Source organism: Marmota flaviventris, chromosome 18 (assembly GCF_047511675.1).
Source record: "Marmota flaviventris isolate mMarFla1 chromosome 18, mMarFla1.hap1, whole genome shotgun sequence".
Lineage (NCBI taxonomy): Eukaryota > Metazoa > Chordata > Mammalia > Rodentia > Sciuridae > Marmota > Marmota flaviventris.
The window spans coordinates 6,060,896-6,075,200 of record NC_092515.1 but is presented as its reverse complement, the minus strand read 5'-3'; the positions used below and the strand labels follow the sequence as shown (position 1 = coordinate 6,075,200).

Below are 14,305 nucleotides of genomic sequence, written 5' to 3'. Positions count from 1 at the left end.
GTGCTTGTTTCAGCAGCACGTATGTCAAAACTGGAACCACACAGAGATTAGCATGGCCCTGGCGCAAGAATGGCACGTTCCATATTTTTAGAGACCTTGTGCCAATAGAAGACAAAGCAGGCCCAAATCTTCACCTCTTCAGCTTAGGAACTGACTTCCTTAACAAGACTCCTAAAGCACAAGAAGTAAAATCAAGAGTCAATAAATGGGATGGAATCAAACTATAAGGCTTCTTCTCAGCAATGGAAACAGTAAGGTGAAGAGAGAGCCTACAGAAGGGGAGAAAATCTTTACCACACGCTGTCACGTTCCACAACTCGAACACTCAGGGTCACTCCAGGTGACCCGGGCTGCATGAAATCATCACACAGACAGAGAAATACCTTTTTCTTTGGGTCCTGTGACGGCTCCTCCGACCTTAGGGGTCCATGGAAAGAGAGAGAGAGAGAGAGAGAGAGAGAGAGAGAGAGAGGGGAGCACGGGCTGAACCCTCTCATTGGGGAGAAGCCACTCAAATGAGGCAAGGGGTAGGATTACAAGGGAACAGGTGAGTGCAGCTCAACCCCTCTGTGTGCCGCCGACTCCTAGGGCCACTCCCAGGGCCACACCTTATTATCTGAGTGAGGGAAAAGACTGAGTCACGAGTCACGGCACTAGGCGCCAGACTAAGTGATCTTTCAGATCCCCGTGGTGCATCAGGACGTAAAGGTGCGTGCTCTTGGAGTGGCTTCCCACAACACACACCTCAGATAGAGCACTAATCTCCAGGATATGTAAAGAACTCAAAAAACTTAACGCCAAACCCACAAATAACCCAATCAATAAACGGGATAAGGAACTGAACAGACACTTCACAGAAGAAATACGATTGATCAACAAATATATGAAAAAAATGTTCACAATCTCTAGCAATTAGAGAAATGCAAACCAAAACTACACTGAGATTCCATCTCATTCCAGTCAGAATGGCAGTTATCAAGATTACAAACAACAATAAATGTTGACAAGAATGTGGCAAAAAAGGTCTGCTCCTACGTTGCTGCTGGGATGGCAGATTGGTACAACATACGGAGAGCAGTATGGAGATTCCTCAGAAAACTTGGAATGGAACCACCATTTTACCCAGTCATCCCACTCCTAGGTTTATACCCCAAAGACTTAATATCAGCATATTACAGTGTCGTGGCCACATCAATGCTCATAACAGCTCAATTCACAATAGCTAAACTATGCAACCCACCCAGGTGTCCTGCAACAGATGAAGGATAAAGAAAATGTGGTATATGTACATAATGGAATATTACTCAGTCTTAAAGAAGAATGAAATTATGGCTTTGCCAGTAAATGGGTGGACTGGATATGACAAGCACAGTAAGCCAATCCCGAAAAATCAAAGGTCAAATGTTTTGTCTGATATTCAGATGCCAATTCACAATAAGGGAGGGAGATAGAGGTACTCTAGACCAGACAGAGGGGAGTGAAGGGAGAGGAGGGGGCATGGCGGCAGGAATGATAGTAGAATGAATCAGACATCATTACCCTATGTGCATATATGATTACATGACCTGTGTAACTCTACATATGTACAGCCAGAAGAATGAGAACTTACACCCCATTTATGTATGATGTGTCAAAATGCCTTCGGCTGTGTATAACTAATTAGGACAAATTAAAAAAATTTTTTAAATGGAATGACATTTGATACATGCTAGAATATTATAAAACTGGAAAGCACTGTATTAAGTGGAGGAAGTCAGACAAATATGACATAATTCCACTCATGTGAAATGTCAGGATTAGGTAAATCATAACTCTAGAGACAGAAATGGATTTTTGTTGCCTGTTGGGAGGAGACGTGGCCACTTAACAAGCACTAGGTTTTCTTTAGGGGTGATAGGAAGTTCTGCAACTAGGTAGCAGTGCTTAGAGCCAGAGAACTGTACGTTTCAAAATTTTGAGATGGCAAATTGTATGTTATATTCCTCAAGGAGGAGTGGCATGACTCCCCATCCCTTAAGGGGGGGCTGCACACAGTGACCTCCTTCCAGAGAGGTCAGTATGACAAGGGGGAGAGAGGGAGCTTTACAGAGGAGGAGTCTGAACACATGACCTCAGCCAGCTGATCAAGGTCACACAGGAACGACAAATCACAGGCCCTTGAGAAGGTGTGAGAAGTGCATTCAGCCTACCCTATCTTCCTCCACCAAACCCCCAAGGTTCAGTGGAAGGCCGGGCATGGGTGATACCCACCTGTAATCCCAGCGGCTCAGGAGGCTGAGGCAGGAGGATCATGTGTTCAAAGCCAGCCTCAGCAGCTTAGCAAGGACCTAAGTAAGTTAGCAAGACCCTGTCTCTAAATAAAAAATAAGAAGCAAGACGGGCATGGTGGCACACATCTGTAATCCCAGTGGCTTGGGAGGCTGAGGCTGGAGGATCATGAGTTCAAAGCCAGCAACAGCGTCAGCAACAGCGATGCACTAAGCAACTCAGTGAGACCCTGTCTCTAAATAAAACACAAAATAGGGCTGGGGATGTGGCTCAGTGCTTAAGCACGCCTGGGTTCAATCCCTGGAAACCCCCACCACCAACAACAACAAAACAAAACAAAAAAAGGAATCAATAGAGTGAGACTAGGGAGGGAGAGGCCTTGGGTTCCGATTGTGCAGTCCAGTCTTGGCCATGACAAGCCATCCAGGCTGTGGAAGATGAATTTCAGAGCCCCATGAGCCGTGGACACAGTGCACCGGAAGTAGCCAGGATCCACTGGGACAAACGTCACCCTGGCAACCTTGGGAACGTTGGTATGAGGCATCTCCGCTCTGAGAGGAACCACAACCTGGGTAACTTGTGGGCCTTGACAGGGGTGGACACGGGTACATTCCTGCTGACACAGACTGGGGCAGCTCCCTCCATCCCTGAGGTGGCACAGCTGGGCCCCTAGAAAGTTCTGGGAAGGGAAAGCTGCTAAAGCCTCCTGTCACTGGGGAGCTCCAGCTCCTCAGCAGAAGAGGTGAAGGGAAGTTTGGAGGGGTGGGCAGTGGTCGTGCCCTGAAGCCACGTGGAGGGAGGATCCTGAAGCGCTCCAGTGCCCAAAGCAAAGGCACAAGCCCTGGGCTGGGAGGGTGGCTCAGCGTGGGGCGCCTGCCTGGCACAAATGGGCCCTGGGTTCCACCCTGGCACCTCCCAAACTCAGAGCAAACCCAAAGCAGCGGCACCCCAAAATATCCCTGAGTACGCAGGGGAGCCAGGGCCCTTGGGGAGCATGCAAGATGGGGACCCAGGTTGGAGTCAGCGAAGGGGAGCCCTATGGCAGGATTTGGGGGTCATGCTCTGCTCTTTGCCTGCATGGAGCAGAGGTTCGCCTGGGCAGTGAGGGAGTGTGGGAGTGAGGCAGCCCCCATCGCTGTCCCTGGGGCCACCACACAGGGTTCCCCTGTGAGGCAGGGACTCCTGCCCTGAGGCAGAGGCTGGACGGGTCCTTCCCACTTGAGGCAAGGCGCTCAGGCCTCCTGCCCTTCAGCCCACTTTTATGAAAAGGAGACCATGAAACTAGGGCACTTATTGCTGAGGTTCCTCTACTGTGGTGGTCAGTTGCCCTCCCCCTGGCCTCCTGAGGATGCCCTCTCAGAGAGGCAGAGCCAGAGGCCAGAGGATCCCAGGACAGGACCGTCCCCTGAGCCCCAAGATGCTGCTCCTGGCCCTGCTGCTGCTTCAGTTGGGGACAGGTGAGTGGGCTGAGGACCAGGGATCACAAGTGTGGGCTGGGACTGCAGCTGAGCCTCTGTGTCCCCCAGGGTCCCTGCAGAAGAATCAGTCTTACTGGCTGCAGATGCAGGAGGCGGTGACAGTGCAGGAGGGTCTGTGTGTGCTTGTGTCCTGCTCCTTCTCCTACCCCGAGGCTGGCTGGAACCACTCCACACCTACCTATGGCTCCTGGTACAAGACACAGAAGAATTTCAAACCTGATGCAAAAGACAATGATCTCGTGGCCACAAACAACCCAGACAAGAAAGCAAAAGTGAAGAACAAACTTCATTTCCGGCTCCTCGGAGACCCCCAGGCTAACAACTGCTCCCTGAGCATCTCCGAGGTCCGGAAGGATGACAGCGGAACATACTATTTTCATCTAGAGCAAGGAGATGAGAATCACACTTACGAAAGTAACCTGCTCACCCTGACTGTCACAGGTGAGGACAAGTGCCCAGGAACCAACAGCACACGTGGGTAGGGAGGGTCGCCAGGGTCCAGGGGAGACCCTGGTCTTGAGGGGGCAGTGGAGCTGCCACTGGTGGTTCAGGATTGGGGTGTCTGTCTCAGAGGCACACACGCATCCCCTCTTGGATCTAGTCTGTCCCTCTCTCCTCCCCAGAGTTGACCCAAACCCCAGACATCCACATCCAGGGGCCCCTGCAGTCGGGCCACGTCAGCCACGTGACATGCTCCATGCCTTGCGCCTGTGACTGGCCCACGGCCCCCCGTATCACCTGGGCTGGGGCTGCTCTGAGAGCAGCGGGGTCAGGCCTGGAGCCCTCCACCTCTGAGATCCTGCTCACGCCCCACCCCGAGGACCATGGCACCTACCTCTCCTGCCGAGTGACCTTCCCCAGGGCTGGCGTGTCTTCAAACAGAACCGTGCAGCTCAGCGTGTCCTGTGAGTGCTGTGCCAGGGCACTGGGCTATTGTGTGGGGGCGGAGGGTGGGGAGGGTGCCGAGGTCTGAATGTCTGTGTCCCCCTGTGTTGGTGTGGGAAACCCTAACCACAAGGCAACGGGGCCAGGAGGGGGCACCTCTGGGAAGTGGCTGGGTCACAGCTGTGGAGAGTCAGAGCAGCTGGGACAGACTGAGAGAGGCTGCTGAGCCTGGGTCCTGAAGGCCACGGGCCTGCAGGGGACACAGGGAGGACACTGGCCACCTGGGTGCTGCTTCCTCTTTCATTTCCATGGCTCCTGGGGAGGAGCGCAGGCCAGCTGTGCATGTGGCCCTCATGGAGTCTCTCTGTCCAGATGCTCCTCAGAACCTGACCATCAGCATCTCTGGAGCAGGTGACCCAGGTAGGCGGGGTGTCCCTCTGGGGCTGGGCGGGGACAGGTGTCTGCCAGCAGGGAGCCGAGCCCGGCAGCAGCCACCCCAGGGAGGCTCCCTCTGGACGGACCCTCAGCTCTTCCTTTCACCACGTGCAGTTAGAAGGAGGCTCACAGCGCAAACGCCCTGACGCTGCCCACCCGGGTAGGTGAGAACACGGCCCTGGAGGCCCCCAAAGGCCTCGTGTTCACCCCCGCCTCTGCCTCGAGGACCCCAGGCCACTGCTTGCCTCCTGCTGTCCCCGTATTTCCTCACAGTTTTACCCAAAACACCTGAATCTCCCACAGGGTTTAGTTTGCCCTCTTTTCCTTCCGTGGTGTAAGTAACCAGGACGCACACACACGCGCCACTCTCCGACCTCGCCTCTTCCGTGCAGGTGAGAGTCCTGCAACACAGTGCCAACCGTCTTCGAGTGACATAGAGGTGGCCTTTGGTGCACTCACGATTGGTGCCGGCACCAGCCCCTCCAAGGCCAGAGCCCGCTCTACTCGGTACAGAGAGCCCCGTGCCTGGCCCAAACTCCCGGTTGTCCCCTCCAGGCCTGGCAGCCCCTGGTCGTCCCTTATCACTATGCTTTGCCTCTTGGGGACCCTACCACTAAAGGCCGTCACACAATGCACCCCTCTTATGTGTGGCTTGTCACATGGCCACAAGGTTTCCTGTAACCGGGCCTGGACTGCTCTCCTCCCCGTGGCTGGAGAACGTTCCCGTGTCTGGCTTTACCATGCTTCAGCTCAGCGTCTCCAGGGTGGTTCCACCTTTGTGCTGCTCTGAGGGTCCCTGTACAAGTGCCACTTGGCTGGGTGTCGCGGCAGGATCCTAAGTGTCTTGACTCTCTTGATGTGACCCCACCTCGTGTTCTCAAGGTCCATCCACGTAGCCTGTGGTGGTCATTACTGTGTGTCCTCACCTGTGGTCCCACAGTTCACTAGCCCAGTCCACCGTGACTGCGCACGAGGGTTAGTTTCCTGATAATGCCTCTGGGAACATGTCCCCGTGAACCTGTACCCACCCTGCCTGGAGCTCCTATGAACTCTCCACAGCTGCCTCAGGAGGTCCGGGCAGGGCTGAGGTCTAACTTTGTAACTGGCTCCTGGGGATTTCCATGCAGAGACTCGATGCTTCAGAGATAGTCCATGGGTAATGGGACCCTAGGTGTTATGTCTAGGAGCCAAATCAGGAAGGAAACTCACCACACCCCTCTGGAATGCTGCTGTAGAAGAGCTCTGGAGCCTGGTGCACTGATCATGCCAATAACCCTAGCAGCTCAGAGGCTGAGGCAGGAGGATTGCAAGTTTGAGGCTGCCTGGGGAACGTAGGGAGAATGTGTCTGAAAATAAAAAATAAAGGGGCTCATTCAAGCCCATTACCAGAAGAAAAAGAAAGAGCTCTGGAACAACACCCCAGAAACCAGCACTCAATTCCCCTCTTACAAGAGGAACAGTTGCTGGGTGTCACTGTGGGAGGGAGTCTCAACAGCCCCTTCTCCTCAGGAGTTGTATATCAGCCTGGGGGGACAGAGAGGAGGAGGTGGAGATCAGCCCCCCAGGGCCTTGGAGGGCTGATGATTGGATTTTGGATACTTCAACAGTTAACAGCCTCACGGCTATTGGGTGGTTAATGTGGACAAGGACCACAGCCTCAGAGAAATCAAGGAACAACCCAGTTGTCAATCGACTGATGGATGGGTGCACTAATGTGGTGGATTCAATTGGTGGGATATAACTCAGCATAAAGAAGAGCCAGGCTCTGGCAGGCACTATTCATGATGACCCTGGAAACATGGCGCTGAGGGAGAGAAGCCAGCCAGACACAGTCCACCACTCACATGGGATTCTGTGGATATGTAACACCCTGCGAAGGCAAATCCAGAGACAGTGGGTTTGTGTATTTAGGCTGGGGATGGAAGGGCTGGGCAAGGGCTGGGGTGGGGGTTTCCTCTTGGTGTGGCAGGAATGGGCTAGCATTGTGGTGACCCAGATCTGAACACATAAGAGCCATGGGACTGTTGACCTGCCGTGGTCTGTCAGTGCCATTGTATGGTGTGTGATCTTAACTGGACAAAGCGGCTTTGAAAGACAGAGGCCCAGGGCATCAGAACCCTAGGCCAGGCTCAGCTCTGTCTATGTCTATGTCTCTGTCTGTCCCTCTCCAGCCTCAGTGGCCCAGGGAAAATTCTCACATCTGGAAGTCCAGAAAGGTCAGTTCCTGCGGCTCCTCTGTGCTGCTGACAGCCATCCCCCGGCCACTCTGAGCTGGGTCCTGGAGGACAGAGTCCTCTCCTGGTCCCCCCCTTTTGGCCCCAGAACCCTGGAGCTGCAGCTGCCCGTGGTGAAGCCCGGAGATTCGGGGCTCTACACCTGCCGAGCAGAGAACAGGCTGGGCTCCCAACAGGGCACCCTGGACCTCTCTGTGCAGTGTGAGTGTGTCCAGAAGGTCCTGGGTCTGGGAGGGGAGTGGAGGAGGGGACAGGAGACATGACAGGGTCCCAGAGCTCTGGGGGGCCTAGAACCCCAGGACCCTGGCACCAGGCTTTTGTCCTGCTAGACCACTGGGCAGTCAGTGTGGGGACCCAGCACGTGATTCTGCCTCCCACCACCTCAGTGCCCTGGGCTGGATCCTCTGCCCAGAGGGAAGCCCCAGCCCATCTGGAGCTGGTTCCTGTCTCCATTGCAGATCCTCCGGAGGACCTGAGGGTGATGGTTTCCCAAGAAAATAGGACAGGTAGGAAGGGCAGAGAGGAAGCAGGGCCTCTGGGTGCCCAGTTGCGGGCCAAGTTAGGGGGCCACAGGTCAGTTCTGCCTCTTCCCTTCCCTAGTCATGGAAGTCATCAGGAATGGCACATTCTTCCCAACCCTGGAGGGCCAAAGCCTGCGCCTGGTGTGTGTCACCCATAGCAACCCCCCAGCCAGGCTGAGCTGGACCTGGGGGACGCAGACCCTGAGCCCTGAGTGGCTTTCAGAAGCTGGGGTCCTGGAGCTTACAAGAGGAACAGTTGCTGGGTGTCACTGTGGGAGGGAGTTTCAACAGCCCCTTCTCCTCAGGAGTTGTATATCAGCCTGGGGGCCAGAGAGGAGGAGGTGGAGATCAGCCCCCCAGGGCCTTGGAGGGCTGATAATTGGATTTGGATACTTCAACAGTAAACAGACTCACGGGTATTGGGTGGTTAATGTGGACAAGGACCACAGCCTCAGAGAAATCAAGGAACAACCCAGTTGTCAATCAACTGATGGATGGATGCAAAAAATGTGGTGGATTCAGATGGTGGGATATAATTCAGCCCTAAAGGAGAGCCAAGCTCTGGCAGGCACTGTACATGATGACCCTGGAGACATGGCGCTGAGGGAGAGAAGCCAGCCAGACACAGTCCACCACACACATAGGATTCTGTGGATATGTAACACCCTGCGAAGGCAAATCCAGAGACAGTGGGTTTGTGTATTTAGGCTGGGGATGGAAGGGCTGGGCAAGGGCTGGGGTGGGGGTTTCCTCTTGGTGTGGCAGGAATGAGCTAACATTGTGGTGACCCAGATCTGAACACATAAGAGCCATGGGACTGTTGACCTGCCGTGGTCTGTCAGTGCCATTGTATGGTGTGTGATCTTAACTGGACAAAGCGGCTTTGAAAGACAGAGGCCCAGGGCATCAGAACCCTAGGCCAGGCTCAGCTCTGTCTATGTCTATGTCTCTGTCTGTCCCTCTCCAGCCTCAGTGGCCCAGGGAGAATTCTCGCATCTGGAAGTCCAGAAAGGCCAGTTCCTGCGGCTCCTCTGTGCTGCTGACAGCCATCCCCCGGCCACTCTGAGCTGGGTCCTGGAGGACAGAGTCCTCTCCTGGTCTTGCCCCTTGGGCCCCAGAACCCTGGAGCTGCAGCTGCCTGTGGTGAAGCCTGGAGATTCGGGGCTCTACACCTGCCGAGCAGAGAACAGGCTGGGCTCCCAACAGGGCACCCTGGACCTCTCTGTGCAGTGTGAGTGAGACCAGAAGGTCCCTGGGAGGGAGCAGAGGAGGGCAGGGGCCATGACAGGGTCCCAGAGCTCTGGGGGGCCTAGAACCCCAGGGCCCTGGCACCAGGCTTTTGTCCTGCTAGACCACTGGGCAGTCAGTGTGGGGACCCAGCACGTGATTCTGCCTCCCACCACCTCAGTCTCCTGGGCTGGATCCTCTGCCCAGAGGGAAGCCCCAGCCCACCTGGAGCTGGTTCCTGTCTCCATTGCAGATCCTCCAGAGGACCTGAGGGTGACGGTTTCCCAAGAAAATAGGACAGGTAGGAAGGGCAGAGAGGAAGCAGGGCCTCTGGGTGCCCCGTTGCGGGCCAAGTTAGGGGGCCACAGGTCAGTTCTGCCTCTTCCCTTCCCTAGTCACGGAAGTCATCAGGAATGGCACGTCCTTCCCAGTCCTGGAGGGCCAAAGCCTGCGCCTGGTCTGTGTCACCCACAGCAACCCCCCAGCCAGGCTGAGCTGGACCTGGGGGACGCAGACCCTGAGTCCTGAGTGGCTTTCAGACGCTGGGGTCCTGGATCTGCCCCGGGTGCAGACAGAGCATGGAGGAGAATTCACCTGCCATGCCCGCAGCCCCCTGGGCTCCCAGCACCTCTCCCTGAGCCTCTCTGTGCACTGTGAGTGCGGGAGGGGAGGGAGGGCACGCCTGGGGTTGGGACGAGGTGGCATCTGCTGAGCGTACTGGGTTGGGACGAGGTGGCATCTGCTGACCCTTCTCCTCGCTCCTCAGACCCCCCTCAGCTGCTGGGACCCTCCTGCTCCTGGGAGGCCCAGGCTCTGCTCTGCAGCTGCTCCTCCCGCGCCTGGCCGGCCCCCGCCCTGCACTGGCGGCTGGGGGAGGGGCTGCTGGAGGGGAACAGCAGCAATGCCTCCCTCAGGGTCACCTCCAGCTCCGCGGGGCCCTGGGCCAACAGCTCCCTGAGCCTCCACGGGGCGCTCAGCTCCGACCTCAGGCTGAGCTGTGAGGCCCAGAACGCCCAGGGCACCCAGAGCGCCACCATCCTGCTGCTGCCAGGTCAGGGGCCTGTGGTGGCCCAGGTTTAGGGAGGTGGATCTGAGGAGTGACCAAGGACAGGGCTTGGGGCCATGGGCTGAGCCTGGATGGAAGGGGTGGACAGAGGACTCGTTCTTTGGCTGTTTGGGATGAAGGGCTCCAGGTGTGTGGGGAGGACGGGGTCCTGGGGTTCAGGGGGCTTCACCATGAACCCCACTTGCCTGCAGGGAAGCCAGAGCTCAGGGGAGTCCTGCTGGGGACACTGGGGGCTGCTGGTGGGGTCGCTCTACTCTCCCTCTGTGCCTGCCTCGTCTTCTGGTGAGTGTTCTTCCTGGGCAGGATGCCAGGTGTGGAGGGAGGGTGTGTCCCCAGGACCCCACAGGCCCCACTGGAGGGTCTGACAGGCCAGTGCCTATGAGTGGCCTTGGGCCAGAGGATCAGAGCAGGGGTCTGTGCCCTGCCCATTATCCCAGGAGTCACTCAGTGAGACATGTCCCCTGACTCCTGGGCCTTGGTAGGCCTTCTAGGCTATTTTAGCAGGGCCCACAGAAGTCCCACCCCAAAGTCTGAGCCCACAGGTGGCTGAGTGGCCCAGTCTCCTCCTTCAGGTTAAAGACTCGCAGGAAGAAAGCTGCCAGCCCAACAGGAACTGCACAACAGGACACCCCCGTTGACCTGGGCCCTGTCTGTGGGGTGAGTGAGGATCCCACTGTCCTCCAGCCCCCGCCTCCCCAGGTGGCCGGGCCAGAACCTCTGGACAGCCAGGGGACTCATTATGGCAAATAGGCTTTGCTCCTGGGTCCCCACCAACATGGCCCCAGTCCCAGTCTAGTGTCCTGGAACTTCCCAGCCAAGGCCCTTCCCTGCTCTCAAGGCCATGGCCACCCAGGTTGACCACCCACTGCCTGGACTCATTTCAGCCCCTTCCACTCCGTCTCTTCATTTCTCTCTGAACCCCTCACCCCTTCCCTTCTCCTCACTCCTCAGCAAGGCAGGAAGCCACAGAAATATCCCCCAAACGGCCATGGTCTGTTGGAAGCCTCACGTGTTCCAAGCCTGACATCAGCTGTGAAGCAAGAGGCACAGGGCTGGGGTGGGTGACAGGAGGTCCCAGTGGTCCTGTCCCATTGGAGTCTCTCCAACAGCACCTCATCTCCAGGGCCAGAGCCTGACAGCAGGTAGCAGTGTTGCCACCAAGAATTCCACCCGGCCTTGGCATCCAAGGCTCCACTAGGGACTGGTCACACTGACACTCTCACCTATGTGGCTGGCCTCAGTCACTTGGTGTCTAGCTCCTCCAAAGATCAAACTGATGCCATATGACCCTATGTGGCCACCATAAACCACACCATTAGCATAGGTAAGCGTAGGTCAACCCGTCTGGCCTGAGGTTCCCAGGGGAACGCAGATCCTTCTGTCAGGCGGGGCCTGAGGGAAGATAATCCCTCCCAGGAGCTGGGTGCAGAGAGTCCACCCCTAATCTGGGCAAGATGAGTCCCAAGGCACAGTAGCCTTTGTTTCGTGGGCTCATGGCATGCTGCCCAGTTCCCTTTGCCTGCCTGGCCTCTGAAATGCTGCGTGGGCCCTGAGGGCATCCGGGCCTGTGCTAAGGCCTGCCCATTGGCACCGCCCATTCTTGTGCACCTTGTCACATTTGCTGTTTGACGGTGTCTCTAAGAAGGTGACTGCTATGTCTGCTTGTCCTTCCCCACTACTAACTGGGCGAGGCCGGAAGGGTGCCTGCTCAGGTGCCCGTGCAATATGCAGGGCTGCTGCGGGGGGCGCTCTGCCCCTGGGCACAGGGCACTGGACTCAGAGAGACCTGGCCAGGAACCCTGCTGACCACTCACAAGGTTGTGTTTGGAAATGGTTATTTAGCCCCATTTTCTCCAGCTGGTAACTGGGCCCATGAGTGTTCCCCGTGGATTCTGTGAAGGCTTGTGAAACGGGCACTGACCGAGCACCAGGTGCACGCGATCCCAGGCACTGAGGGAACCAGACTGGGTGGACGAGAGCAGGGCGCCCAGTCCTTCTCTGTGGGGTGAACAGAGGCGACTAAACACTCAGTTGGGGGTTGGCTTGTGCGTCCTCCTTGCTCTTTCCTAGCCCCATCATCCTCATTGGATCCCGACTCCTGCCCCACTTCAGGGTCCCAAGGATGCATCCTGGTTGGACATCCTCTCACATGGTCCCACTCCTGCTGAGGCCACGCTGGCTGTGGGTGAGGAGCCAGAGCCCCAGGAGCTGCACTACGACTTCTGCACCTTCCTGGAGTTGGAGTCTCGAGAGCCCAAGGTGCAGGAGGCCACCAGCAGGACAGAATACTCAGAGATGGAGATCTGCAATGACAGCCTCCAGGAGCACCCTAGTGTCCTGGGGAGAGAGACATCAGGGACAATTGCTAGGACATGGAGCAGCAGAGGCAGAGAGGATGCCCCACCCTGGTGCTGGGCAGAACGGGAGCCCCAGTTTCAGCCCCATCACCAGTGAGGAGCCCCACTTTGAGCAAATGACTTCACTTCTCACCTTCCTCCTCTGTAAAATAGACCCCATCAACCTAACTCACAGGACTGTCCTGGGCCATCAAGAAAGAAATGCATCAAGCCCCCAAAGGACTGTGTCTGCAGAGAGTCGTCACCCAGAACCCCCTCCCAGGGCAGCGCACTAGTGTGGAGCCCACCAGATCTGTCACCCTGGCCCAGTTGGGGTGCACCCTGCAGGATGCCCCTGCTTCCCAGTGCTCCCAGAGCTCAGTCGGGCTGTCCCCTGCTCACCTGCTTCTCCCTTCTGGCCTCCAGGCATGTGAACTGCTAGGGGGACACCTTGTCCCTCCTTACCCCTCACGCCCATCTCCACAGCTGCTTCCTGCAGCCCCACCTCTCCTTGGCACAGTCACTCCTGTTCATCTGGAATAAATTGCAAGTGTGTAAACCGCTCATCTCTGGCTGAGCTCCATTGCCCTGTGGGTTGGTTCTCCCTCTCCACTTCTTCTTTTGCTGAATTTGCGTATAAATTCCCTTGCACTTGCAGTCTGTGCTCCACACACAGTGTGACACGGTCCTCCCACGGTCACTTCCTCCTTTTCTTCTTTCCCATTGTGCCTTCATTAGTGAGAAGGCACAGTGGACATTGGCGTCATGAGCAGGGGCTCCAACGTGTGCTAGCAGCAAGTGAAGGCCCTGGCTGCCACTCCTCAGCTTCCCTGGCCAAGGCTCACCAGCGCTTCTCCCCTCAGGAGGACACTGCACATCTTGGCCAATGACTTGTATTTTATACCTTAATTTAATTTATTTATTTTTATGTGGTGCTGAGGATCCAACTCAATGCCTCACATGTGCTAGGCAAGCGCTCTGCCACTGAGCCACAACTCCAGCCCTTGGTCAATGACTTTTCACAATGGTGTCCATGACCAAAAAGAACACTGTTGTCAAGTTTTGTTCCTCTTTTCAAGAGGACACTTGGTGATTCCAACTTTCCCATCCTGCTACAGCAGTCAGTATTGTCCCATAAAATACTGAATTCTGAAACGGGTAAAATCTTTTTCAAAAACAGTCATGGCGAATAGTACAACCACGTGTTAGAGGATATCAAGACTGTCTTTTCCCCTTCTAATTAATGTCCCTCTGAAGAACAGCCTGGACACCTGAAGGAACACATTTTTCATCAACCCTTTCTTTATCACATCTGAAATTTCTCATCATCAATGTAGCACTCACCCTGCTGTCTGTTCTTTTTGTTAATATTTTTTAGTTGTAGATGGACACTGTACCTTTGTTATTTAACTTTATGTGGTACTGATCATCAAGCCTAGTGCCTCACACGTGGTAGGTGAGCACTCTACCACTGACCACAACCCCAGTCCCTGTTCTCTGTTATATGTATGATACAATTGATAAAAACCAAACTATTAGAAACTATAAATAAGAAATGAAAGACTTAACTCCATAGATTATTTTACATCAAGAATTTGTGCCAGGTGAGGGGATGCACACTTATAATCCTAGTGACTAGGGCGGTTGAGGCAGGAGGATCACAAGTTTGAAGCCAGCCACAGCAATTTCGAGAGGCCCTGAGCAAGTTAGTGAGACCCTGTCTCCAAATAAAAATTGAAAAGGGCTTGGGATGTAGTTCAGTGGTAAAGTACCCCTGGGTTCAATCCCTAGTGCCAGTACTTTTCACAATGGTGTCCATGACCAAAAAGAACACTGTTGTCAAGTTTTGTTCCTC

The 14,305-nt window shown here is 55.4% G+C and overlaps 1 protein-coding gene and 1 pseudogene across 1 annotated transcript; both read left to right on the top strand.

Annotated features, from left to right (window-relative positions):
• On the top strand, nt 1-89 carry LOC114082117 (U6 spliceosomal RNA; annotated as a pseudogene).
• Nucleotides 90-3,685: 3,596 nt separating this feature from the next.
• Nucleotides 3,686-13,016, top strand: LOC139702780 (sialic acid-binding Ig-like lectin 11). The gene is made up of 13 exons (XM_071604940.1): nt 3,686-3,725; nt 3,795-4,187; nt 4,370-4,651; nt 5,004-5,051; nt 7,238-7,501; nt 7,759-7,806; nt 8,789-9,052; nt 9,302-9,349; nt 9,444-9,701; nt 9,815-10,099; nt 10,306-10,396; nt 10,687-10,771; nt 12,227-13,016. The coding sequence occupies exons 1-13, from the start codon at nt 3,686-3,688 to the stop codon at nt 12,566-12,568; spliced, it is 2,448 nt and encodes an 815-aa protein (XP_071461041.1). The 3' UTR covers nt 12,569-13,016.
• The last annotated feature ends 1,289 nt before the right edge of the window (nt 13,017-14,305 follow it).